The sequence below is a fragment of the Seriola aureovittata genome, chromosome 13 (genome assembly GCF_021018895.1).
Source record: "Seriola aureovittata isolate HTS-2021-v1 ecotype China chromosome 13, ASM2101889v1, whole genome shotgun sequence".
Classification (NCBI taxonomy): domain Eukaryota; kingdom Metazoa; phylum Chordata; class Actinopteri; order Carangiformes; family Carangidae; genus Seriola; species Seriola aureovittata.
Genome location: NC_079376.1, coordinates 9,011,187 through 9,039,092, shown reverse-complemented (window position 1 = coordinate 9,039,092; position 27,906 = coordinate 9,011,187). Strand labels below are relative to the sequence as shown.

The window sequence follows — 27,906 nt, the reverse complement described above, 5'->3', positions numbered from 1 at the left end:
AGCTAAAAGAGTGAGTGTTGGGCTTACATTCGCCAAGTGGACACGGTTTCTAATGAAGGACACCTTCTGTAACTGCTGCATGTGTAATTAGGTAACTTTGCTAACAAGTTCGCCAGGTGGTGATAATGTCAGGAGTTGTGTTTTAATCTGCACTTGTATATACTGCCCCCAAGTGGCCAGAATGGTTACTAAAGGTTGCTGCTGCTTATAATGATGTTAGACAATAGTGTAGTTAGAGCTTTGTGGCAGCAGTTACAAAGCCCTTTCCTTAACTGATTAAACCAATTAAAAATAGCCCTGTGCACAAAATTAACTCCATAAAGACATGGACAGTAAAAAAGACAAACTTGACTGTCCTGCTGAGCTACAAACTCACCTCAGGCCAACCTCACTAATGCTCTTATCACCGTACGAGAGCAAATCCCTGCAGCCAGGTTCTGAAATCTTGTGGGTGGCATTCCCAAAAGAGCAGAGGTTGTTGCAGCAGTATTTTAATTGTCATGGTTTTGGAATGAGATGCTGAACAAGCACATACAGTACAGTGTACCTGCAGTACACACAAAGCTCAAACTTTGTATGTGGACAAGCTTGTTCGGCATCCATAGTTCAGGTAACACCAATATCGTTATGCAGTGTGTGAGGCAACTGCAGGTGAAGACTTTGCAATGGTATGAGACCTTCCTGTGGGCATATTAGTCAATTCTGTTAACACGCTCTGCTGCGCTGGGCTCTGGATTAGTTTTTAATTACATTCAACAGTGCAGAGTGTCACCAGCCACAAGCCCACACAATATCGTCTGCAAGAACCTTTTCCTTTGGGAGTCGGTAGAGAGTCTGAGTAATGTACAATTTTAACATACATCAAAGCTTCGTAAATTAAACACCTGACGCCATATTGAGTCATCAGCATGCAAACACTTCTGACTTCAAAAAGACCTAAAAGACAGTGGATTCTAGCAATATTGGTCATCTGTGGTGTATGTGTTGTTTAGCTTAATTTGTATGTCAAGAAAATTGCAGGTGTGTCAGTTCAGTTGGCATTTACAGAGGAGAAAAATATTCAAAATGCCACAATATAGTGGAAATGTAAATTCCTTCCAGCTTTAGTAGGAGCCGAGCTTCACATTTTACTGTAAAAACAACTTCATAGATACAAGTGTGTTTTCTGTAGGCTCAATTCATTCATTCACTCTGATTTATTTTTTTGCAGTTTCATACCATGGTAGCATCCAGGGCAGCTAACAACAAATGTGCACGGCAGAGCTTGAAATCCAGCACACAATCAATCAAACACATACATCTGGATTTCACAAGACTCGTCATTTCCGCAGTTTTCACAGTTGATTTGTTTTTTTGTTTAAATTGTATTAAACTCAGTCTGGGCTCCAACACAAACAGTGGAAAACACAAAGAATCAGTGTTGTAAGAGCAGCAGATCTCAGAGAACCAAATAAATGAGAATTTGATTCAAAGATTTTGAGTTAGTGTGGGATGGAGAAAAGAAATGGAGCGCTCCCACACTCCTGGTGTCTGAGGATATAAAATAATTGAGTGTGAGAAAACAGAATAGATTATCACTTAGCTAAAAGAAAACTCTGTCATCACTTCCAGGCTTTTTGCTTATGCACACAGTGTAAGTAAAATCTACAGCTGGGCCCCAGAGACAGAATCCAGGACCAGAGAGGAGCCGAAACTGTTTCAACCTTCCTTCACCTCCGCATATTAAGTGCCTGCATCTCTAATGAGGCAGTGTCCCCAAACGTGTCTGAGTAAGAGGCAAAGCTCAGCCAGTCCGTCTCATATAGTCTGAGCCTGAGTTTATTCGAGTATCTTGTGGTAAGGGAAGAGGGGCAGGCCTTGAGTGAAAGCAGGGATGTCCATAATGGCAATGGCGCCTGACATCTTGGTTGAGGCAGGAAGGAAGGTGAGCTTAGACACTTCGCCGTAGGTAGAGCCACTTAAATCTTCCTCTTTACTTTCTTCTCCTTCTTGTTTTTTAGCCCCACCCTCTTCATCATTCTCTTCAGCACCAAATCCCACCACCTTGAGGAGACAGATACATTTTGTGTTTTAATACAAGCACAAAAGTAAAAGAAAAAGCAAAATACCCTTCTTTTTCTCTGTCCAGCAGGCACTAACACACATACGCAAGCACACACACACACACATATATATATATATATACACAGTATGCATAAAAGCATTGCTTACATGCATGCTGAGTTTACGGCTGCTCTGTCCTCGGTGTTCATGGAACCAGGAGACCAGCTCAGCCCTGGTCATCTGCTTCAGAGCCTCGATCTAAACACACGGAAACACTGATGGTAAGAAACCCAGTGGTGGGGCTGAAGGACACGAGACATTCACAGACAGTTTTAACCTCTATTTATCAATATTTTTAAACACTGAATCAAATGATTACGTGCTACATGAAAGGAGTGGTCGCTAGTGACAAAACCACAGAATTATCACCCCATTTTAAGCCTCTTTTAGTTTTTTTTTACAGCTCATTTAGTGTTCGGTTCAGTCTCACTGCTGTCATTAAACCAGATCATTAAAGAACTGTAAAGAGACTGCCCAGCACCAAACAGCCAGATATTTCCAGGAGTTCTCAGGAGTTGGTGCTGAGTGAACAACCAAAAGGAGAGTGAATATTGGACTTACATTTGACAGGTGGTTAGACACATATAACTTCAGCGGGATACAGATGCTGCCATGCTTCTGCTACATTTGTAAAATGGCAATTGTTTGCCAACATATTAGCCACACACTCTTCATAAAGGTGATATGTCAGGGGCCATGTGTGTCTGTCAGTTTGTTCTCATGTTCTTCTTGCCCCTAGAGGACTAAACCAATTAATGCAGCTTTAAAATAGTTTAGTGATTTGGCATAAAGTGTTTTCAGGAAGGTGGAATTCAGAAATAGACAGTACTTGGAACCAGGGTTGAGGTTTGTTTTGTGTGTTTTCTTTTCCAAATAAGCTGAATATACATATATATATGATCAAAGATTGGGGCAAACTGCAAAGACCAAGGCACATATGGTCAATGAATAGTGCATTAAGTTGTCAGAGATGCAGGAATATTTTAACAGCAATATAATATCCCCACATATATTACTGCCATGTAAAAGTTTATTGTAATTTTAGTAGAAGGGCCATGAATGAAGTCAATACACATACACATAAAGAGGATGATTGCATTTGTTTGTCTATTTGCCTGAAGGTGTGTGTGTGTGTGTGTGTGTGTGTCCTCACCTCTCTGTTGAGCCTGTTAAACACATACTGCTGTGTAACCACCTCAGCCCAATTCCTGTCAACCTCCTCCCCGAGGTGAGTGTCCTCACACTCCTTCAGCTTCACTAAAGCAGTCACCTATACATAACACACACACATGGTGCACAAGGTTTATACACACTGTTCCTCTACTTATACAACCCGGTTTTACATGGTTAGAAAATATAACTTGAAAAACAACTTTTGACATTTTAAAAAGTTTTTGGATGTGTATCATTTTCTGTAACTTTTCTACTTTTCCATAACCATAGGGAGCTCACAAACACACAATGTAATACACACACAAAGACACACACCTGAGTATTAAAGGCCTCCTCGGTCAGAGCATTGAGCTTCTCCCCGAATGAAGCCAAGAACTCTTCAATCTTAAACTCCACCAGCTCGGTACTGAGAGAAAAAAGTTCATGAGGGGAAAGAGATATATTATAGGCTATGGGGTGTATTTGATTCCTTTAGTCATTCATCAGTTCCACTCGCTTCTCTTTCCAGGGCCACAAAGATAAATTGTAGCTTGGGTTTGGGCGAACAGTAAGATAGATTATACCGTGGTTTTGGAAAGGCGGTCAAGATAAATCGCATCTTGCTTTTGGGCAAATGAAAGGTTACGATTGTGTTCTAGACTTACTTGAACTTGGTGGCCTGTGTTTCCACAGTGACAGAGAAACCCAGTACACCTGAGGTGTTCCTACAGGTGGGGTAGACATGGTACCTGCAGCAGAAGATATTAAAAAAGACAGCTAGGATTAGAGAAGTTGAGAAGAAGATATACCGAGACAGATCAAAATAACTAGATGAGAAAGTACATTACATTTTCCAAGAGTTAGTGTCCCACCTGTCCTGACTTTCTCTACTTTGCAATCTATAATATAACCAGTTTAGAAAGCAAGGAGTTGGAATTTAATCATATAGACAGTCTTAAGTGTGGGTAAATGTGAAAAGCTTTAGGCTTTCTCACACATTTTAGACATGCACAATAAATTCCACCAGTCTCTTAACAAGATCTACACACGCTTGTTCTTTTGGAAAACTTAATAAAAATGCAAAAAAAGTCAAAAAAGTCACACACACACACAAAAAAAAAAAAGTTACTGGTGCTTTATAAATTATGCACCTTAATATTATGCATCTTAAATATATTGGTCCTGAATATATTGAGGTAGGCAATAATTTAAATTGTATTCAATCATTTAGCACATTACAAAAAGATGCAAACAATGTGCTTCAAAGCTGAATAGAGACCCAAAAAATATGAACATTTAAAATGTAACTTTTCTGTTACATGTCAAATAAAATCAACAATAAACAAATTCCAATTGATACTGTGTGAAAGTATCTCGGTAAAAGCAAGTTTAAAAAGTTAAAGAGTTTTAGAATTTGTAAGTGAGAGTTTAATAGAAACCACCTGATTTGGTAACACTTTAATTTCCCCTATTTAGAATTTATACAGCACATAAACATTTATTAAATGATTTATTAATGCATTTGTCAACAAACTATATAACTATCCACATTCATAAGTGGAGGCTGGTGTATGATTAGATGTTGAATGGGTGTGGTAAAACACAGTTGTAATAATATAAAATATATCTTCACAGGAGACATTATAATGTTTGACAACTGTACATAATAAACACTTAAATCCAGCATCAATGCTGCATTTATAGTATGTTATAAACCATTTATTAAATGTTTGTATCGTGCATATAAATGCTAAATAGGGGAAATTAATGTTACCACACTCTAAATTTCCTAGGTGCCAGAAATGCTTTTAAATAAAAGCTAAAAATTTGAATGGACACAAGTAGAGAAACTCACCCCAAAGTCTCTTTGGTCCTGAGGAAGTCGAAGCAGGGTTCCTCCATGTGCATCTGAAAATAAATAACTCGGTCAAAGATGCACTGCGGGATGACCTGATGGACCGACAGAACGGATGAAGAAATGGGTGGAAAAGAGGAAATGAAATACATCAGAACTCACCACTAACAGCTCCATCAGCGTGTGCTCGCGTAAGGCTTTGGGGCCAGACTAGATAAAAAGTAGGGGGAGAGTAAAATGGGAGGTAAATAGTGAGCACAAAAACAAGATGCCAAAATTGGTATGTATTAAAGTTATCATGTCAGAAATATAAAAGGTCTGATGGACTGCAGATATGCGCATGTGTGTACCTGGTAGTAAACAGTGACCTCAGAGTTGGCATCTCCCTTATTGAGTGATTTGACTTTACAGATATGGTGCTTCAGAGGAAGCTCCACCACTCTGAACATCACTGGCACCTCTGCTGGCAACTTGGAGAACTGCAACTTACTGCCAGAGGAGAGATAGGAGGATGGGGGGGGGGGGGGTGAAATAGATAAGGAAGTAAGGAGGAGAGGAAGAAAGGAAAGTAGGACGAAAGTTTGAAAGGAGCAAATAAAGGACAAGGCATAAGAGAAAAGGGTGAAAGGGGAATCGTGTATTGAACAACCAAAGCTAATGCAAATTACTGTGTATGTCAGCAAACAAATCTATTTGATTGTATTGCATTAGTGTTCTCATTAGGGAGTGCATTCAGTGTAAGAGCTGACTTACTCTGTGACATACTGCAGGAACTGCACCGACTCCTGTGGAGGAAACACAATAAAAGGATAATGAACAGGTAGAGATAAGAGAGAGAGAGAGAGAGAGAGAGAGAGAGAGAGAGAGAGAGAGAGAGAGAGAGAGAGTGAGGAATCAGCAAAACACACAGAACAATGTCAAGTACATTGAAAATCAGTTGAAGTAAGTTCTAATACTATTGTCAATCAATCTACTTGTGTGTGTACTGACTGCCGTCCACTTACAGTGCTGCTGAAGTTTCCCTGCACCAGTCCCTCAGCGCACAGCTCGGCCCTGAAGCTGCGGCTGAACTCCATCAGCTCATCGCTGGTCAGACCGGCCGTCAGAGCCTGATACTTCTCTACCATGGACCAGCGAGAATGCTCTAAGATCAACAAACGAACGTCCCTGAGAAAGAGGTGGAGGAGGACAGGGAGGGGGAGGAGTGAGAGAGGGAGGGAGGGAAAAAAAGAAAGAAAAGAGGACGGCAAGAGGAGGAGGCTCATCTGTTTAAGGTTCCTACACATTCCACCACTAGAAGGCATCGTAGACTTGGTGATGAATCAGAAAGTAAGATAGAAGTGCCAGAGAAAAAGAAAAAAAAGATAGGAGATAGACAACTCACTTGCCCAGTTTCTCAGGTTTAATGAGGATGTTGAAGTAAGTTTTTTTGAGCTGCTCTGAGAACATGCTGAAGACGTCAGGGGAGGCAGAGAAATCAGCCAGGCGGTCAATGATCAGGTGGAACAGCAGCTACACACAGAAATGACAGAAAGACAGACTGACCGTCATTATCATGAATATGAATAATGAAACCATATTTGTGTGTGCATTTGTGTCCAGAATATATATGTGGCTATGCACACATGACATTATGTCTAACTGAGCAGTTTTAACAGTGATCACTTTTTTAAAAGTGGTTTAAAAATGAAGTAGCAACAGATTTATATAAAAATATAAATTAACTAGTGGGTAGAACTTCTGAGAGACTTGAAATGATTTTATAACGATTAATACAGGAATAGTTTGACATTTTAAAACACACTTGTACACTCTTGGTTGGCAGATTTTGTTACCTTTGGACAGAACCATGTTAGCCGTTTCCCCTTGTTTCCAGTCTTTATGCTAAGCTAAGATAACCATCCAGTGGCTCCCGACACATTTTTAATGTGCACACATGAAGAGTGGTATCGATCTTCTTATCTAACTTTCAGCAAGACAAGTCAATAAGTGTGCTTCCCAAAATGTCAAAACCCTCCTTTAATGCTTTATTGATCACCATGAAGCCAATAATAAGACGAACTGTTGGGTTGCCAGGCTTTGACAAATACTAGATGATAAATATTGTCCACCCAAAAATGTACAGTATTCCTTATTAGAGGCAAATTATGTCTCTCTATCTCTATTGTTATGATCGATAAAGTTATAATAAGTGATTTATTAACACTGTTAAAAATGTTTTTCACCTTGTAAAGTATCCTTTATTAGTAAGTGGTATCAAACAGTTATCTTAGACAACTATACCTAAAATATCTTGTATATACATGTTTGTGCATCTGCGGTTTCTCCTGATACTTTCACTCACAGACAGTTTGTGGTTAAATCCTTTGACCTTGATGACCAGGCCGTGTTCACCGGCCACCAGTTTATACTCCAGCTGGGCCACTTCAGCCTCATAGGCCGGCTCTGCCAGGTTGTGGCCTAGGATGTTGACCAGCAGGTCAAACAAGACCACACTGGGAGGGGAGGAAGGACAGGGCGTGAGAATGGAGAGAAGGAAAAGATGGGGAGGTAATTAGGAAGGAAAAGTAAGAGAAAGGAGAAAGGTGAGAAGGAAGAAAGTGACATGAAGTGAAGAAAGGAAAGACAGAGGAAAGGAGGTGAGAAAGATGAGTTGGAGGTGACAGAGAGAAAAGAAACAAGGGAATGAAATTTAAGGCAGAAAGAGGGAGGGAACAAAGTGAGGGGTGGCAGAAACGTAGCAGATGTTAATGAGTGTTACAGCGAAAAAAACAAATACTATTTTCACAAGGTTATATCTGAGCATGAACTTACTTTTTAGCAGATTGCTGGATTACAGGAGAGATTAAGTGGAATCTGATGTAGGCTGCAGCAAGAGAGAAGGACAACCGGGTGTCAGCACCTCTCTAATGATATTAAATGTCTTTACGGAAACATCTTGCATGCTAAATGATGCACACAACACAAGCGCACACACACCTGCTCACTCACACACATCTCACCTTTCGGGATTTTGAATTTGTTGTCCTTCTTGTACCACAGGCAGCCCCTGTCGCTGTTGGCTATCCGGACAGGGAACTCTGTGTCTGGGCAGTCAGAGGGCTTCAGGGTGAAGTCAGTGGCTGAACAAATGCACATAAACAATACATCAGCATTATTCCACTCGGTTCTCATAAATAATGTGTGAGTTTCAACAACTCTATATATATAGTTTGGGGATAAACATGCAGCAACTTGTCAACACAGAGAAAGATGTCGTTCCCCCCAATAAATGATTCAGGAACCCTTGGGCTGATAAGTGAAGACGCATCATCTCATTTTATCAGAATTGGCCGTGTAGTGCTGTGGCCTTACGAAATGTGTAAACACAACACAATGTCAAAATGTATCAGCCCTTAACGTTCAGTCAGAACTGTACCAGAGCTGTTTTGTTTGCCATGTTAGAAAAAAAAATCCATTACTCCTGTCTGAATTGGAAAAATCCAATTCAGACAGGAGTAATATGATAACAAATGTCCATCTGGGCAGCCACTATTAACAACTGGTATAATACAGCTTGTAGCTGGTTCTTTGGAAAACCATGTGACCTTCATCGCCACTACACTTATTAAAGGGGAAGGGCAAACCTGTTAATTTATGTTTGTAGTCTTGGGGAGTACTATTACATATGTGAAAAAAACCTACCATTGAACAAATTGCCTCATGTGATGTCACTTGAGTCAGGAAGTTTGAAAATGAAAAATAAAAAATCTGGAGGTGTGGACTTGAGTGAGCGTACCAGAACTCTGTAGCGGAGCACTAAAATTAGTATTATTTACCAATGATTATAGGCAACAAAGAAATCACCTGACCTTTCTAGAGAAACAAATCCTGTTCAAATGAGGCTTAGGATATAGAAGATGAGTTCACAAATTAGACCTTGAATTATAATACCTCCACTAGATGAATGTCCCCAAAATGAACGTTAAAAAGGACAGAATATATTCACAAAAATGCACTCATCCTCAAAGTCTGGTCAATAAATCTAATTACTGGTTGGACAGATGAATGGAGAGCAAAAGTACAAAACTGCATCTTGTTCATGATCATTTTGTTGGACACTTTTCGGATACTTGCAGCATTTTTGGCTCAAGAAAGACACATTTTTGCCCGTACTGCACAAAGAAATGTATTCACCCACCGATGAACTTGTTCTCAGCGGGAAGGTGGAGGTCATTGTTCAGGTCCAGGTATCCTGTCCACCGCTCCATCCACTCCTGCTCGATGTCTGTGAGAAGTAAAAACATCTATTAAAATACAGGATATATTTGCAGTTTCGATTTGTGCTTTGAGATGAGTGATCTTAAGTCTTTATTGCAACAAAAGTGAAACAGTGGTTTTGTACATTGTCTAATTTAAATGCTGTTCTGACACCATTGTTCACAATCTACAAGACAGAGATAAATGCTGGCATTTCTACTGCAGGCTCTCTGCATTATATCACTGCACAGGGAGAAAAAAGACAATGTATTCACTGAATCCCAACATTGTGGGAAGGAGCTGTTGCGCTGATAGTAAACAAGCACGTACACACACATACAGAGAGACAAAAAAAAAAAACAAACCCACACACCCTCCACGCTGTATTGCGTGCCAAACCACTTCTCCCTGAGGGGACACTGGCCCTCGTGTTCTGGTGACAACAGCATCAGGTTGGCTTTCTCAGGGGTGAGGAGGGACAGAGCTGCACCGATCACCTACACACACGCACACACACACACACACACACACACACACACACACACACAAAAAAAAGAGAAAAAAAAGTCTTCAGCAAAAGAGGAGAGTAAAATGTTTTTTTCCCCTCCATTTCTAGATTGCTTGTTTGTGTGCGAACTATTTCAGCTGTCAATCACAATAAGAAGCAGAAGAACTTAAAAGACGTTGCTGCCATCACAGAAAATATGCAAAGCCACAATTAGACTGTAACTTTTGATGCAAAATAATATCCAACAATCAAAGACAGCACCAACAGCTCCAGCAAATATATTTCTGTCATATAAAAAAGGTGTGTGCTGCAAAATCATTTACATATCAGACAGGAAAAATGTCTTTATTGTCCCAAGTCTGAATGACCTGTTTCATTAACATCCTTTTCTAAAATAAGGAAATATAGGATTTCAGGAAAAAAAAAAAAAAAAAAAACAACCCTGAAATGGTTCACTCCCCAAACTACTGAACTACTTACTTCTGGGTTGAACTCAAACATCAGCTGATCTCCTGTTAGGAAATCCTCTTTGGGGAACAGCTGCATGTTCTCACAAATGTCCTCCACATACTCGATAGGGTCAATCTGACAAAAAGGAAAATCACTCTCAGCGGACATAACACAATATTAAATTGCTGTTAAGCACCCAACACGGCAGCATATGGATGTTTGGATTCTTACCTGTTCCTGATAGTGAAACTCATTCGCTTCAATCTTCTGAATCTCTTCGTATATTCTGAAAGCACCAACAAACAAATACATAGACAGAATTATTATCTTTATTCATCCCAGGCAAAAATCTCAAATGTCACAACATCAGCACTCCTCATAACAGATTAGGGATCATAACAAAACTAAAACTAATAAATGGCATTAATATATAAATGAACAAACAGCCAGCCATACACATTAACCTGTCACAGTATGCAATATAACGCAGTATTTACTATCTCATACCTTACAATGTACCTGAAAGCCAGACAGAATAAAGTTGTATTTAAGCATAAAAGGCAGTTTTTGTACATCTCTGTGGTGTTGTTTTGTATGACTCTGTGCGTGATGTGTGTGTTTGCGTGCGTGCGTGAGTGCGTGTGTGTGTGTGTGTGTGTGAGAGAGAGAAAGAGACAGTACCTTTGCTGTGGTCCAAGCGTCTGCAGCATCTTCAGGTACTGGAACACCAGGTGAGTCACCTGTAACAGCCCACAGACAAGAATGAGACGTCGTAACTTGAAGTGTTTCAGCGTTACAAAATGATCACGTTCATTTGTTGCTAAAATTACTGTAAAATCCCCTCTTAGTCACCATTAATGATGGGGCTTAAGTGAAATGCAGTGTTAATGTTGATAAACTATAAGTCACACTGATGCAAGAAAGAGGCTGCCAATCATGCCGACTACGGTTATATAATTACAGTCATTAACAAGTGATGACAATTATTTGCAAAAAGGCGACTACATTTAAATACTAAACAGAAAGTAATGCGTGTATTTATTCTGCCCCCTTTTAGAGATTCAAACATGTAAATGAAAATGTCAGCTCCGCCTAAGAGTAATAATTATTAATGGCAAACAAAAGGATTCTCAGTCCTGACCAATGTGTTTGTAAGAGGAGGACGCAGGAGAAGTATGACTTTCCTCATTTCTATGGATGCAAAGGGTGCACGCAACAAAGTAGAGGAAACTGCGTTTTAAATCTGGGCAATTTAAAAAGGAAGTATATTCCCTGAGGCTGTTCAGCTCTTGAATAGTGAACCTTAGGCACTTAAAAGTACATTTTGTTTCCTGCTAATGGTTTTCTTCATAATTATTTTGTAGTATTTTGTGTATTTTAGTAGGTTAAGGTTATTCAACTTTTGAACTGCAAACCCTTAGCACTTTAAAAAGGAATAGTTTGACATTTTGGAAACTATGCTTTTTCTTTGCCAGCACCAGTTTCCAGGCAACCAGGAGACTCCAGAAAGGTTAGTGGTCTCTGTCTTGTGTCCAAGTCTGTTCCCCATGCAAATAGTGTCCAGTCAAGACAAAGTCCAGTTCTCCCTCCAGGTCTCATCTTTTATACTTATAATGTATATTTAAACATGTTTAATTCTATGATGGATTGATTTGTATGATGTGTTGAATGTCCTGCACAATGTATTCCGAACAAAGTAAACCCAGCTGACTGAACAAGTGTTTTTTTTTGTTGTTGCTTACACCAGTTTAATATGCTGGTGGCTTGCCGCCTAATGGGAACAGAATGAAACTGATAAGCCAACAGCAAACTGCAACTTTGGTGTCAAGATCGACAAGATTGAGTTTAGTGAATAGACTAGCTGACTAGACTATAAGTAGGAAAATGATCCGAGGACAGTCAAAACTGAGCACAATTTAATTGGGATCACAGCATCTGCGGGTAAACAATATCATATTGCTAACTAGCACCAGCAACCTTCTTACCTTGCAGGTAGCTCCTTATGAGTGGTTATATGCCAGTTTATTCTGAGAGAGCCTACATACAACCTTATTTTCACTTACTAGACTAAAAATACTGTAAACCGCGCTGGTTTTTACGAGATGTTATCCTTCCCACCTTGCTTGTTCACAACATCTGAGCATTAGCTCGAGGAGAGGGGTGCTGCAGATTGTAAAATTTTGTATGCAACAGTTAACCAGCGTTGTACATTAACAAAATATCAGTTATTTTAAAAGGAGCTCTTTGTAGGCTGATCCTCTTGGCAAAACTAGCAAGTAAATAGCTGTTAATGCTAACGTTGACTTTTTAAAAATAGCAAAACTTATAGCTCCTTTAACAAACTAGTGTTTCTGGTGCAGAATATAGAGGTTAGCAATATTTAATCATTTAGTCGACTGTTCACAAATAATCAAATCAAATCAAGTCAAGACAATTTGTTTAAAAAGCACATTTAAAAACAGCATATGTTTGTGCAGTCAATCATGCCAACACTGAACGGAAGCTAATTGTTAGCTGTCCTTCACACAACCACCAGTACAATGCGCGGAAGCATCTTCCTGACTTCACACTGTCACCAAGTGAGCCTCAGGTGTGCCACCCACCTCCAGCTAACAAAATACTACTACACTTGACTGCATTTGCATTTTGGCACTATGATTCAGAAAACTAGCAACCTCTGATCTAAACAACTCCAGGTCCATCCTCTCTGAATCAAAGAGTGGAGGATGAAGTGCTCTTCATCACAGTAAACAATGTCCTCAAGGCTGCTGCAGTATTTATACAGTAGTTTTCAATACATGTTTGTTGACTGAAACATTTTTCCTTTAAAGTGCTTAAGATTAGAAAACAGTGCTCCTGCTGAATAATTGCCAACTGCCTCTCTGTTTAACTCAACAGTTGTCATAGCAACTGATAACATAGATTGCTTCCTTGAAATTGTTGTATTAATGAAAATAAGACAAATGGGCCAGCTGGGTGCATGCAGAGTACATCTAACTTACATACCAACAAAAACAAGAGAAACACTGATTCTGTATTATCTGACAACAATAGATCTGGATCATAAATGATGAACTGGTGATGAATGCTTGATTTTGCCTGATATCATCTGCTCAGCCCTGAGTGTCAGGGATTCACTGAAGGCAGAATAACAAAAAGAAGAACAGACAATTGTAACAGAGAGTTTCCTTTACCTCGTAGAAGTTTTGGAAACCTTCGTCAGTGAGGGTGATGGAGATGGAGAAGATAGAGTACGTGGTATTTTGGTCAAAACCAGTTTCACTGTTTCCTCCAAACAAAGCCAGGGCCCAGCATCTACACACACACACACACACACACACACACACACACACACACACACACACACACACAAAAACATATCAGTTAATTCACTGACTTTAAAAAGAATGCACAATAAGGGCAGTGAGTAAAAAGTATGTAACTCTTGTGTCTTGCTTGCAGACAATTTAACAAACACTTTTGTGGTCTTGTTTTTCAAAATCCCTGAATGAAGAAATTATATCATGCATTTGACCATTATGCCTGCATGTATCTGTATAAAGACATGTTTGAGTTGTGTGATGATGCACTCATTAAAAAAGGTCAGCAGTGCAATACCAAGTAGAAAACAACATTGTGATGGATCACACAAAGCAAGTTTTAGATCTCTGAAGGTTCTCATCAGTGGTGGGAAAAATAAATGAAAAAAAAAAACAAAAAACGTATGATGTTCTTTGATGAACTGCAGTGATGTAGAGAACACATTTTTATTGGTCTGCTGTACAGTAAATGCACTAAAACCTGCAAAAACACTTGTAGGGCCCTTTAAACGTTAAGGCATCTGATCAGCATCTCAAACAGTGTGGGTGATGGACACAGACAGACAGACCATTCCCCACTTTCTGTGAGGGGGACAACAATGGCCACATTTTCAAAACCAGCCTCTCAGCCCTCGACGTGATTGTCTGAACTCAATAAAAAACAACCACTCCACTGCCTCGGCAGGTTTGTTTCGACTGGGAACTGAGACCAAGCACACTCAAATTTCACTGTTGTCATTTATCAACAAGGGAAAACAGCACAAACACTAAATAGGAATATTCTATCAAACGCCAAGAGGTACTGATGGCAAGGGGACTTTTGGATGAGCTCGTGGTATTGTGGGACTGCACAGACTTTGGCGAATCACTTTGCCACTTAGCAACAAGAGGCTGAAACGCTCTTGTACAACCACATCCAGCGATGAGAATGTATGAATCACATCATCAAGTGGGCCAGCAAAGTGTATAGTTTTAAGATTGGCCTCAAACACTCGTGGCTCGCTCGGAGCATGAAAAAGCTCATGTATACCCAGCAAATTGAATACCTTTTAACTGGGTTTTTGGAGTGCCCTCGAATCAGAAAAACAAACAGACAGAGGCAATAACACTCACTTCCTCCTGAGCACTGAGAGGATGCTTCCTGTGCCTTCGTGGCCAATCAGCCAAGAGATGTAGTGGAGAGGCTTCACTCTGAAAAGAGGAGGGAAGAACATGAAAAGGAGAAACAAAAAACATTGATGCAATCTCTCTACAATCAGGGCAAAAGCATGGTATCTTTTGGCTGGTCTAATTCTATGTTTATATGAAGAGGCACAGCTTTGCAGATAGGAGACAGCGACATGGGAAAAAAAGGAGAAACAAACACATTTGATGCAATTTCTCTCAAGTGAGGGGAAAGCATGGTCTGTTACAGTCCTTGTCTAACTCTGCATTTATGTACCCTGCACCATGTACTGTACATCTATCAATTTATTCAAAGTGCAGAATCACCATGCAGCAGTTCCCAATGAACTTCACAATTAAAGAGGATACATGGGACAAAACATACAGCAAGCAAATAAAACAATTAAATAATACAAATTAAACAACCACATCAAAAACAGTGTGTTTGAAAAGGTGATGGATGTTCTAAGTTGTAGAGTAGGCTGTTATGAAGTGAATTAAGGTTGGTTTTAGGTTAGGTCTTGATTTAAAGATTTCAACTGAACGTGCTTCTTTAAAAAGTAATGGAGGGCCCGGCATGGTGAGCCAATGCTCTGAAGCCAACTGATTTTTGTGAGCTAAAGTAATGAGGAGACAAGCATCAAGGGAGAAAAGAGGGTGTATTGGAGTACATGGTATAATTAGTTCAGATAAGTAAGGTTGTGCAAGTCCATGCGAGGGCTTGTAAGTTAAAAGAAGAATCTTAAAATCAACTCTAGCTCCCACTGGTAATCAGTTCATCAATGATCAATTCTAGCTGCAGCATTCAGAACAAGTTGGAGTCTTAGTTGACTAGCAGCTCAACAAGGAAAACCAGAGAGAAAGGCAGTAATCAAGTCTGGAAGATACAAATAAATGGATTACAGCTCCAGCATTATGCAACGATAGAACAGGTCGATTTATTGAATGTACCTCACCTGTAGTGTTTTTCCTGAGGGGGAAGAGCCCAGGTGATATTCAAAGCATGAACTTTCCGAACAGGAATGACTGCATACACACAAACACAGTGAAAGAAAACACCATGATAGAGAGATAACCAACTGCGGGTTTATATTTCCTCTACAGCGCTGGTCCCAAACCTTTTTGACTTGTGATCCATTAAAACAAAGCTACGCGACCTTGCAGAATCTTATCTGTTTGCATATGTTCACAGGTCGTCTGAGCTAAAGAGTAATTTTTCCCTCCACAGATTCTTTTATTGGGGGCCTGAAAAGGTAAAATCACCCAGTAATTGATAAGAAAAAACAGAGATTTGAAGAAAGCCTGAAAAGATAAACCTCTTTTTGTTTTAGATCATCTCCTGACCAATTCAGATTTATTTTGAGGTTGGGAACCACTGCTGCTCAGAGTACCAGAGTGCACCATGTGTTCAGATATACGCAGTGAGATGGATCAGTACCTCTGTAGAGCTTGTTGAAGGCTGGTGTCTCAAAGGGATCCAGCAAATCAGAGAAATCTGGCTTGGGCAGCTCACTGTAGACACATAACCAGAATTATGAATTAACATCAATTAAACATAGTCAGTATGTCACACTACACATGCCTTATACCCACCATAATGCTTTCGTTAAAAGCTCATTTCTAATGTTTTAAGGAAAACAAGAGACAAAACATTTGTCATACTGTAATGGCGCTGGATATGTTTAACAAATGATAAGAAAAAGTTTCGTGAACAAGTTTGAAGATGACGGTTTTCAACAAGTATTTGCACATCACAAAAATAGCACCATGTTTCTGCCAGATGCGACTTCAAAATGTCACCTTTAATATGTTATTAGCTTGATGAAAAGGAGTTTAGTTCACCTACAGGAGCTGAAGTTGTTTGAGAAGATTTCATGAGCTCACATATGGAGGAATTTCATCAACTCATACAGGAGCATGTAATCCTTTAATTGAAATGAAAGCCTCAAACACTGGTGGTTATGTGGTTTCCACATGATAGTGATATGCATGTTGATTCTCTAAGAAAAAAAAAAATCCCACTGCAATGACTCAGAAAGCAAACAGAAGAGGAGCTCTGTAGGAAAATACTAATTCAGCTTGACTGTAGGGAGGAATGATCCCTTTCAGGTGTATGTTGTTGAAAAACAACATCTGAGATGAAGAGAGGTAAAAAAAAGAGCCGAGAAGGAGACGGAGGAAAGCTTGACATTTACATTTGAGCAAAGTCTCAAAGGATATTCAGACTCAATCTATATCACACCAGCAGCTCATCGCAGTGACTGAGAGCCTCTCCTTCAATACTCACTTGTTAGGCACCTTGCTGAAGATCTCTCTCACCCACTTCTCCAGAGTGTCCAGCTTCTCTGAAGGACACACCGAGTGAAGGAGGAGAAATTAGAGTTTAAGTGTGTCTCAATAATTCGGACTGAAAACTGCAGAGGTTTTTTTTTTTAATTTTTTTTATAAAAAGCAGCTGCAGTGATAGCTACATGCTTTGACTGCATTTGGCCCTAAAAAGGCCCAATCGATAACCTGTTCTACCCTATAGATTACAGATATATATGCACATGTTTTATAATGATGCTAAAATATTGATGACATGTCAGCACATTCTGTTTTTCTAACTAATGTAAACAAACCATGAAACGGCATCTAAAATCATCATAACTGCAAAGCAGCCATTGTATGATCTGTATAACCTGTCAGTTAATGCAGGAATGGATGGAGGCCCCCGTCTTCTTTGTACTTTTGCATTTTTGTTTACACACATTTGGCATTTGGATTTAGAATTCTGACGTCATTTGTTTTTCCGCATTTATTTTTAATAAGCAATAAGCATGCACTGTATACTATATATATATATATATATATATATATATATATATATATATATATATATATATATATATATATTCTGTAATTCAACATATTTACATTCTATAACTCTATAAAGTAGTTTAACGAAAAGAAGTCACAGAAAAAGATCCAGGCGTGTTTTTCAACATTATTGTTCACAATTTTAAATCACAGATAGAAACCTCCCTGTTTACGGAGTGTTCTCTTACAGTGGGGGGTTTCAATACTCACAGAAACAATACTATCAATACATAGTTAACAATAATGGGATCAGTGCCTAAAAAAAGAAAAAAGGATCACATTGTGGACACATGACCCACTCCTGCCCTGCTTTAAGTACCTGTAACCACACTGAACAATGATGTCCCAGTGTCCTGGACAACGTCAAGGTAACATCTCATGTTTTTGTGAGCGTTTCAATGACTCATCAATTTCCCACGTAAATGCTGGTTATATATCATTTGTTGTTTTATTGATTAAAGATTTATTGATTTTAATAGTTGATTTTTTTAGGTAAAGATGTGTTTGAAAGAATCTGATTGAGTTGTTTTATAGGATGATTTTTCGCAGCACTCATCATTTTACTCGTACGCAGTAGTTAATTAGCTGCGAGATATCTTCTCTGAAAAAAAACAAAACAAAAAACTATCTGACTTTGTTTGGAGAAATACAGCAATTTCGGGGAATGATTATCTACACTTGGCTGAACATGGATGAACTGAATCATTATTAGAGTTGCAACTGATGATTGTTTTAATTGTTGATTAATCTACAGATTGCTTTTTCAATTGCAAAATTAATTTGCTGCTTGACATTAAAGAAATCGAGTACATTTCTACCAACTGACTAGGTCTTGATATGTAATGATAGGTACTGATTTTCCTAACCTTTTGACTGCACAGCCAGAGTCATGTAGTGGGCAGAGTAGTGTTTCTTCCAGAAGGCACGCAGCCGCTTATACACATTGATCTTCTTCTTCTTTGGCTCCTGCTTCAGTGTCTGGGCATTCCCTGGTGTCGTCACAAGTAAGCAATCAATTCAACGTAGAAAAAAACAGTTTACAAATGTAGGGATATCAGCAAGAAAGGAAACTTGGCGATGGTCTCAGTCCTCCTGTTTGTTATTGCTGAATGTACCCCAAGGAGGCCCTTGCGTGTATTATGTGTCCCAGCGGTTGTGTTTGCCAACTCACCCCAGCAGAACTTGCCCATAGGGTGTCCAGGTTTGGCCAGGCTGCCAAACAGCATCTCCTTCCTGTGGGAGTCCGATGGCTTAGCCAGCTGGTACTCTGACAGACAGACGGAGAGACAGAAAAACTCAAGAAGACAAGAGAAAGAAAGCGATCGATGGTGTGCAAGAGAGCTGCGTGAGGAGAGCACACCGACGCGGAGGGTGAAAAGTTTAACGGCAAGCACACACAGCTGAAACTTAACCTCTCAGTACGGAGGAGTAATGCGCAAAGGCCCCGGGACTCACCGCTGTCAACGGCCTCCACCTCCCTATCAATGGCGTCACGGATCATCAGGGGGCAGATGAAGAACTGAGCCCACCTAAGAGGGTGACGGGACAGAGAGGCTGTAATCAGGGGCTACATACCAGCCAGAGGGACAGGACACAGGTGAGACAGGAACAAACAGATGTAGACCAACACACACTGATACAGCCTGTAATGTTCGTCCCAAACACATTAGAGACCAATCACATACTTTATTTTAATAGCAAAAATGATGCCCACATAGGAACAATATTTCGACAGGGACAGAAATCCCATCAAAAATTGTACTCTTATCTAAATACTATGGAGGCCATGTGTTTGGTAACATATATCAAAATACATCATGAAATAAAGTACAATATAAAAACATTTGTAGTGGCAATATGGCTGAAATTCCCAGAATATGATGTGACATCGGTTGTACCAGTGGTTTGTAAGTTCAAACTTACAAACTACCCATGTCCGACAGAGTAACATTTAAGGATGTGACAGTGAGTTTTCTCTGTGTGTAAAACAATCCCAGGACCTGGCTCTATGTGTCACTGGGTGTCCAAAGAGCGATCATCTTGTGGTTGGTATGTAATAACTGTTTTACATGCTTTTTTTAATTTTTTTTTATAACGTTTATTTATTTTTTTATTATTTCTCCTTTTCTTATTCATCTGTAAATCCTCTGATGGTTCTCTATAAGTCCACTTCTTCAGAGCGACCGCTCCAAAAAACAAGAAAACCTCTGATGCTTCCTCACCTGTCAAGAGCCTCTTTGAAGCTTTTCCTCTGGACGTCAAACTGGAAGATGGTCCTCTCGCAGTCGGTGGAGGCATTGTCACTCCCGCCATGCTTCTTCAGGAAAGCATCAAAGCCGTTTTCTGAGGGGTACTTCTCGCTGCCCATGAACACCACTGGGACACAGGAGAGGAGAGGAGAGGCTAGGCTATAAATCAAACATGTAAGGAATTTAAAAGAAAAATCCACCAAAGCTTCTTGGTGATGTGCCTTGCATTTGCGATTTTCTTATTTATGTGCAGAGCTGGCCAAACACAGTGTTGTGTTATATTTCTAGCTGAGCCACAACAGAATTTGATAGCTTTTCTTTTTCAGATATAGCTGCACACATAGCTCTAGATATTGCTGCGAGCATTCTGCGACAGTTTTGATGACGGTCGGTAAGAATGAAAAAGGGCTTCTTTACAGACTGGCCATTTAGGGACAATGTTCAACAGTCACATCAATGGAGGAGACAGATTTTCGCCACTGACAGCAGCATCAATAGAATGGAATGCAATTCAGAGGGACGTGGCTAAGTCTGGCCTTTTCTTTTGACCGAAAAATATCTTGCCATCGTGCCCACACTTACTGCAACAAGTTCCTTCCTATTCTCAATCGTAGAGGCAGGAATGGACTACCAACTGAGGGACCCTAAAAGCCCCAGGTTTTATGTGTGTAATTTGGTGGTAGTCAATTAATTATTTGTTTGTTCTCCAAATTTCGGAATCTGTGACTCTAAAGCCCAATATTAACTGAAATGATGAGGGCCATTAGTAACCTATCCCAATGCTCTCTCTCATACAGGGACCCTGAGTCAAAATCTGGTTGTAAGAAAATGATTTTCAGGTGATACTGTGCACACAAGGTGCAGATTCACAAAAAAAACAACAACAGGTTTTTAAATTACCAAAAAAGGCATAAAGCAAATCCTTTGCATGTACTGCTAGCTGTGTAGTCTTCTGTGTGAACTAAATGGGTATTTGGAGGTGATTGGTTAGATACACAATACACAGAGGAGCAGAAGGAAAAGTGGGTCAAAAGAAGCCCAAAAGCTAATTTTTGCCCTGCAGCCTGGGTTAATCTGGCCCTAGGAGGAGGGTATTCTGGGAAATGTCAGTTATTATTAAGTGACGTAAAACTAGACAAAACAGGCAAAGAGGGCAATAAACTGCATCTGGTATGCATACATAATCGTGATGAGTGATAGGATGAAGGAGACAAGGCATCAGAGGATGAATGAACCATTGAATCAAACAAAGGATGAGAAATACCAAAGAAATGACTTGAATCTCTCAGATTAATTACTCACTGTGCTCCAGAAAGTGGGCGAGACCGGGGAGGTCACTTGGGTCACTGAAGCTGCCCGCTCCAACACAAAGCGCAGCTGCAGACTGAAACACATGGGATATCGAGTCATTTTAGAGTCTGGCAACACACTTAAAAAGCATAAATATTGTCAACAAACCCCGTAAAAAAAGAACAAAGCCAACAAATGAATTGATCATAACAACATGTATTTCCTTTGTAGCCAAAACCTGACTGAAGTATGCCAAAGAGATCTATTGTTGTTTAAACACACATGAATGAGCCACACTGTTGTACTGGATAACACGCTCCCCAATTACAATGAACATAGGCACTCTTGTGCTCTTTGTTTTGAGGTAACGCCATATGCTTTCAACTGGTACCTGTTTCTCTGCATTTCCTTTCTTCTTCTTCCCCTCCTTGTCATCATCTTCATCATCATCACTGCCCCTCTCATCGTCGTCGTCCTCAGATTCGTCCTCCGTTTCGTCTCCAGATTCATCCTCCTCCTCCTCCTCCTCTTCTCCTTCTTCTTCTTCACTCTCATCTTCTCCATCAGAGTCCTCGTCTTCTGATGCTGCTGGTCCGCTGTAGTCTGAAATGAGCAGAGCTCGCAGTCCATTCTCCAACACGATGTACCTGAAGTGAGTAAAGTCAAAGGTGAAACAGCGCAGACAGCTTTGAGAAACACTGTTGTGCCATCATGTTTTATGGCTCTCTTTGTTTTGTTCTTATTTCGAACAGGCTGTTAAATCAAATGTCTCTTTGTAGACTGCATCTTCGACCCTTTGAGACTCTCTTGCTCTCTGTGCTTTTTCACAGCAAATTTTCTGTGTGTGTGCCCCACAGAGGCCCAAGGCACTGGTGTGTGCTTATAGCATGAAATCGTCCCATCAAACTACAATAATACTGCACTGATCCTGCTGGAAGAGAGGCTCGATATCATTTTTGGATCTGGGTTAGTGGATCTGGGTCATTTTCTCAGCACTTTCACATTCATGAATACAAAAAATATTATCCCCTGATGAATATCATTGCACATGAAATCATATTATTAACAATCACTGAGAATACACTGAATAGAGGAAATAAATCATGTAACAGGACTACAGTACAATGCTTTATTGAAATACTCTGTATCTAGTATGAAAGAATTAGCTTGGATGTTCTTTTTTTTTAAAGTCTACGGTAGAGGAGTCCTTTACCTGTACTGTTTGGGGTCACTGGGGGACTTGATGATCTCGCTGTCTCCAATATTGTCCTCTCCTCCTCCTGTGTCCCCCGCAGTCAGGCTCACCCCACAAGACACCGGCTCTGGCTCTTCTGCTGAGGCTCCAACATGGACCGAGCCCGTAGAGTCAGGCGCCAGGGCGTTTCTGGATTTGTTTGTCTGCGGCATCCTCGGCAGAGATGATGAGAATTTGGCACTGCGGGCTGACAGTAAGGCGCGACCATAAACAACAGGACAGCTCGCTGTCACCGGTAATTTACTCTTCAGTACGGCAACACACCGTGTCAGCCTGAACAGAGCTATGATGAAGACCCTCTCTGACAGACGAGTGTGGAGAGAATAAAAGCCCAGAAACCAGTGGGACCAAAACAACACACATTAACCAAGACTCTCTCTCTATGGCAGAGGCCTATAGGTTTGAACCTGAGCTGTCATACTCATACTCACACTCACACACACTCTCACACACACACACAAGCCAGCGCCCACAATACAGCTATTCACACAGACTGTCTGGTGGTTTCGCCCTATTCAACTGGATGTCAGCTAAAATACGACCCAGGTCGACCACCCCAACTAAAACCTGAGCCTCTCAGCTGCACAGGCACAGTGACAGAACCACCAAGAACCACAAAGAACCACAAAGAAACACCTGAGAGGAAATGGCTACTGTACCCTTTATACACAGAGAAAAAGTAAATATAAGTGGGTGCTACAAGCTAGTAGTAGGATTTAATGTCAATATATTACAAATATTCTTTAAAATAAGCTTTGATTCGCTCAGGTATAAATTTGTTTCAAGGCAAAGCCAAACCGAAATTTAAAAAACAAACTTTTAGGATTAGTTCATGAAACCGGTGCGACAACAATGTATCCGTACCTTCCTCCCGGCTCACAGCAGATGGGCCTCAGCATATGTGAACGCGAGTGTCCTCCCCAACAAGAAGCGCCGTGATTGGCTGACAAGAACCGGCCCTTGCTTATGGCGACCTCCGGTTGGCTCGTGAGGCGAAGGGGCGTGGTTTCTGGCTATAACACGTGTGCCCGGTGCAGTCACGAATGGTTTCATTGTAACAAGCTGCAGGGATGAGACAGAGGCAGCGACAACTGGCCACCTGGATGTGACCGGCAGCTGTTCGCCATCTGTTTATGATTATGACTGCTAGCTTCAGAGTGTTCAACCGACCACATGTCATAACCGGTAAATGTCATAATTGGTCGTTTTTTTTAATTTACTTTAAATCTCCTTAGAGTTTAACTGGATATGAACTATCTTGTCAGCTGTAGCCACACGACAGCTTCTGTGCTCCATGAAAACTGCAATCGTACATCTTTAAATGCACCTGTACACGGCTGCAAACTGGGATGATTGGTTTAGGTGCCGCTAGGTGGCAGGCATAGGCCACGAGGGACGTAGGGTTAATTTTACACCTGATTTTTGAGGATGGCCCAAGATTTGCATGCTTGTTAAGCTCCTATTAAAGGGCTACCAGCATGTATTTTTCATAGAATTTAAAGGGCTTTCCCTTCGACATGTGTGAGTAGAGTTGGAGTAAAACGTAAAAAGGCAGAGCAAAAATGGGGGGGGGGACGACATGTGAGTAGATGAAAAAGATTTGAAGTAAGGATTTACTGGATTACTGGCATCAGTAATATACACTAACTCAAACCTCTAATAGTTAAAAACAAAAATCTTATCATGAATAAGCCACATTGACATTTGTCCAGTGCCCTTCCTCAGCCTCCCCTCTGCAGAGTGTTGGCATTTCACCCCTCCACTGTGCCAATATGTCCTCCCCCTCACTCACCAACTCACTCTCTCGCTCTCTCTCTCTCTCTCTGTGTCTCTCTGTCTAAAGCCAATCTGATTTGCCCCTGGGCCTCTGTCGGCAGAAAGAGGTGATAAACACCGCAACCATGACAACCGCCGAGCCAGACACACGCCCCGAGTTCCTGTATTCTAATGGCTTAACTTGGCATCCTCTCCTCCTTTAATTCATCAAGTCCAGCCTTCACCTGAGCTGATATTCATACACTCGGGATAGACGAAGGTGCTGTGGTCCCACTACAGTCTGAGCTTCTTCATCCTCATCTTTCGAGATAAGTACGTCTGTCAGTATGTGAGATGAAACTGTGTGAGCACTAAAACCTACACAATGCTCAAAATAGAGTTCAGATATTAGTCACTGTTTAAATATTTCCCCTGTCTGATTGAAATTAACAGAAATGTTGGCATATTGATTCCCCCAACTTGCTTTAAAGCAGTCAGACAGAAAGTGAAAGTACTGAGCTGGTACTCCCAAACATATCCTATTGATCTCTAATGGAGCCCTTGTGAAAACACCATGAATTATGTTTTCAGAGCAAAACTTCTGGCACCAGGCATACTGTAGCAAGCACAGAGCCATTGCTTGGCTGAAATTGCTGGGCTGTGGTAATAGCGAGGATAAGCAGCCTATTAGAACTGTGTGAAAGTGTTTTTACGTGACTCGCCACGGGAAAACTTTCAGAGCACAAATGGCAAGCTCGTGTTAGTGATCGATTGGATAGGCCCCTGCAAACCATGAAGCTCCCCTTTAATGCCAACACATATGGCCTTTTCATGGTAAGGTATATTGTATTAGCGCAGCTGCGACGGGATCCGTCATAATTCCCCCATTTTTTCCACTTTTGTGCCCCTCTCTATGACTGAGCCCAAATTGAAGCTCAGATCGGGTACCTCGGGCCTCCCCAGAAAAATGTGTCTGTGATGGAGAAAACGCAATGTAGAATGCAGCCAGCTGAATCATTGTAGGTATTATGAATTTGTCCCCCTCGGTCAGCTTCCTGTAGAGTCATTGGAGGCAGCAGCAGCAGCAACAGCAGCAGCAATGAGAGTCTTTACCTTAAGATTCCAAGGGGGCAAGGTTCCCATAGCAACTGATCTGAATCGTAATTAAAACAGGAGATTTGATTAATTAGTTCAACGATGTGTATGTGTGTGACCATGTCTGTGAGTGTGTCGCATGGCTCTCTGTATGTGGCTTGTGTGTGGGAGTCATGTTCTCGTGAGTCACGGTGTATCTTGTGTGTAGTTATGCTAAATGAGGAGGGGGTGTTATATGCCTATATGTATGTATGTGTGTGTGTGTTTATATGTGTGTTCATGAGCCTGTGGGTAATCCTGTGAATCACTACTGTGTTTTCAGCACATGTGCTCCTGTCTATATATGTGTGTGTGTGTGTCTGTCTCTCTCTCCCTGGAGGCTTGTCCTTGCCTGCAGTGCTACTGTGTGAATCAGAGGTGAGTCCTCTGGAGTTGCCCTCTGCTTTAATCTGGAGCTAATGACAGAACCACCTGCCCTCCTGGCCATCCTCCCCCACTCTTCGCCCATATCTATCCCCTCTATCTGTTTGCTTCTCTTCCCTCTCCTTCCCCTCCTCTCCCTTCACCACATGTCTCAGCCAGCCCTCACAAACCCCCAAATTCCTACTGCTCATTGTCTCTCTTTCTCTGTGTTTCCCACAACCAGCCTGTTCTTTTTCCTCCCCTTTTGCTCCTTCCCTCCTCTCTTTCTGCTCCTTCCCACAGTGCACTAGGTGCCCTTGCCTGCCTCTCTGATTGCCTCTTCCCACTGAGTAACTAAATACTGGAGGCAGTGTGGACCCCAAAGAAACCAAAAACACGTGTTAAGAGACAGAGCAACAGTATGTGAACAACATGTACTTTTAAGGAGATTTTCTGACCCGTGGATTGGCAGGGGAGGGGAGTAAACCACGTTCTTACTCTTGTCAGTGTGTCTGCTTGTCCTTAAGTCTGGAGTGTGTGTTCATTCATGCATGCAAGCTCGTCCCAGTAGAGATCTTGTGAAGAAAAGTATAATTGGGGGGAGCTGCAAAAATGGGATGACCACTTCCTGCAGTATGTCTACAGTGGAGGAGAGGAAAGAGTGAGCAGGAAGGAGAGGAAAACAAAAGGGAAGAAATCAAAGACAGAATGGCATGTAAACCAATCTGAATTGACATGAGCCCACAGGAGAATCAAAGTAAGGAAATAAAGAAGGAAGAAAGAGAGAGAGAGAGGGAGAGAAGTGAAGGGCAGGAAGGAAGAAAGAAAGGGGCGTGAAAGAGAAGGAATCTAAAGTATGATCTGACAGAAATAATTCAGATGGGAGAAAGGAAAAGGCTTTGGAGAAGGAGAAAGCGGAGGAGGAAGAAAGGAGAAGTGGCTGAAATGAAACAGCATGAATCCTCATCCATTTCTGCACTGGACAGCTCCACAGACAGCACTAGGCCAGTATAAATAGATCCCCTACTTTAGAGGCCCCTTCAACGCTCCAAAAAAGTGCTTTATGTGCTCAGAGCGGCTCCTGCCCCTAGAGAACAGACACGCAGGTATCTGATGGTGCCTGATAACCATCTTCTCTCAGTTCCTCTCTGTTTGTTTTCTTAATTTAGGGAGGCTCCACGGTTCAACGACAGCACCGTGGTGAGGAAAGCGGGTGTTTTTCTCCCAGATTTTCTGTCATGGCCATTGTTGCACTGTGAGGTAGATGATATAGCCTCAGGTCTGGGATCACATTTCCCCCCTTGCCACAAATTCGGCATCCTCAAGCTGGAAATGATATCTCAGCACCAAAACCTTATGCATCGTTGAAGTTTATTTATATGTGTCAGCTGCGGCCCTGCATGTCATGGGTGACTTAATTGTGTGGATGCCTGTGTGTAAGCAATCTCCGCAAATGCATATGATCATATGACTGTGCATACATGCCCTGCGTCTGCCAGCCTGTTTCCATTGCAAGTGAGCATTAAGTAGCCTTGTGGGGAGGCTGTAATACAGCCTAATGCACCTGAGAGCCCTGAAATCTATAACCATCATCTACATCTTCCTGATATTACTGGAACCGTCTCTGTTCCTGTTTCTGATAGGAATCTCCAGGGAGAGCTTTCCCCTCCACTGCTGTAGGGAGAGGAAGGAGAGAGTGTGTGTGTGAGGGAGTGATGCACCTCTCCATTTCCTCAAGGTGATTCACCTTAATGTACGCTGAAATCAATGTGAAATTGAACTGAAAATTGAACTTTCAGCTCAGTAATGTGGAAGACATGTTGTTATTAAATCTTTTCCTATAGCCATGAAACCGGCTGACTGATATTTGAACGCTTTTGAATGCTTGTTTTCTAACCAACACCATGGCACCACTGGTGTCCTTGATGGAGACCCCGCCATTGGTCCACTGGGGGAGGCCGGGCTTCACAAAGGGCCCATACCTGTCACTTAAAGGGAAGTATTGATGGAGCAGCAGCCACCTAGCAGGCTGTGATTAGCCGATGTGGGAAGCTAAATTCATTGTTGGTGGGGGGGCGTCATTGATCTCAGTCTCCGCGGCATCTGTTGCGCCCACCACCTCCATTTGGTGAGACAGGTGTTGTGATGCGGGCCGTGCAGACTTCCAAGCCTCCCTGTAATCTCCGCTTTCCCCCCTTCTCATGAAAGTC

At 41.3% G+C, this 27,906-nt stretch overlaps 1 protein-coding gene across 1 annotated transcript; it reads right to left on the bottom strand.

The window, feature by feature from the left end:
- Positions 1 to 1,177: 1,177 nt before the first annotated feature.
- Positions 1,178 to 23,356, bottom strand: LOC130180484 (nardilysin-like). Its single transcript, XM_056394032.1, has 32 exons — positions 23,309 to 23,356; positions 22,403 to 22,631; positions 21,581 to 21,836; positions 21,202 to 21,283; positions 19,873 to 20,026; positions 19,106 to 19,179; positions 18,822 to 18,917; positions 18,517 to 18,639; positions 17,079 to 17,136; positions 16,230 to 16,303; positions 15,748 to 15,817; positions 14,741 to 14,818; positions 13,502 to 13,622; positions 10,989 to 11,047; positions 10,539 to 10,593; positions 10,338 to 10,442; positions 9,723 to 9,846; positions 9,291 to 9,377; positions 8,113 to 8,232; positions 7,925 to 7,976; positions 7,455 to 7,605; positions 6,495 to 6,622; positions 6,115 to 6,277; positions 5,864 to 5,895; positions 5,461 to 5,599; positions 5,273 to 5,320; positions 5,111 to 5,163; positions 3,921 to 4,004; positions 3,592 to 3,682; positions 3,257 to 3,373; positions 2,212 to 2,301; positions 1,178 to 2,043 (listed from the first exon to the last, which is right to left on the bottom strand). The coding sequence occupies exons 2-32, from the start codon at positions 22,594 to 22,596 to the stop codon at positions 1,819 to 1,821; spliced, it is 3,303 nt and encodes a 1,100-aa protein (XP_056250007.1). The 5' UTR covers positions 22,597 to 22,631; positions 23,309 to 23,356; the 3' UTR covers positions 1,178 to 1,818.
- Between the last annotated feature and the right edge of the window lie 4,550 nt (positions 23,357 to 27,906).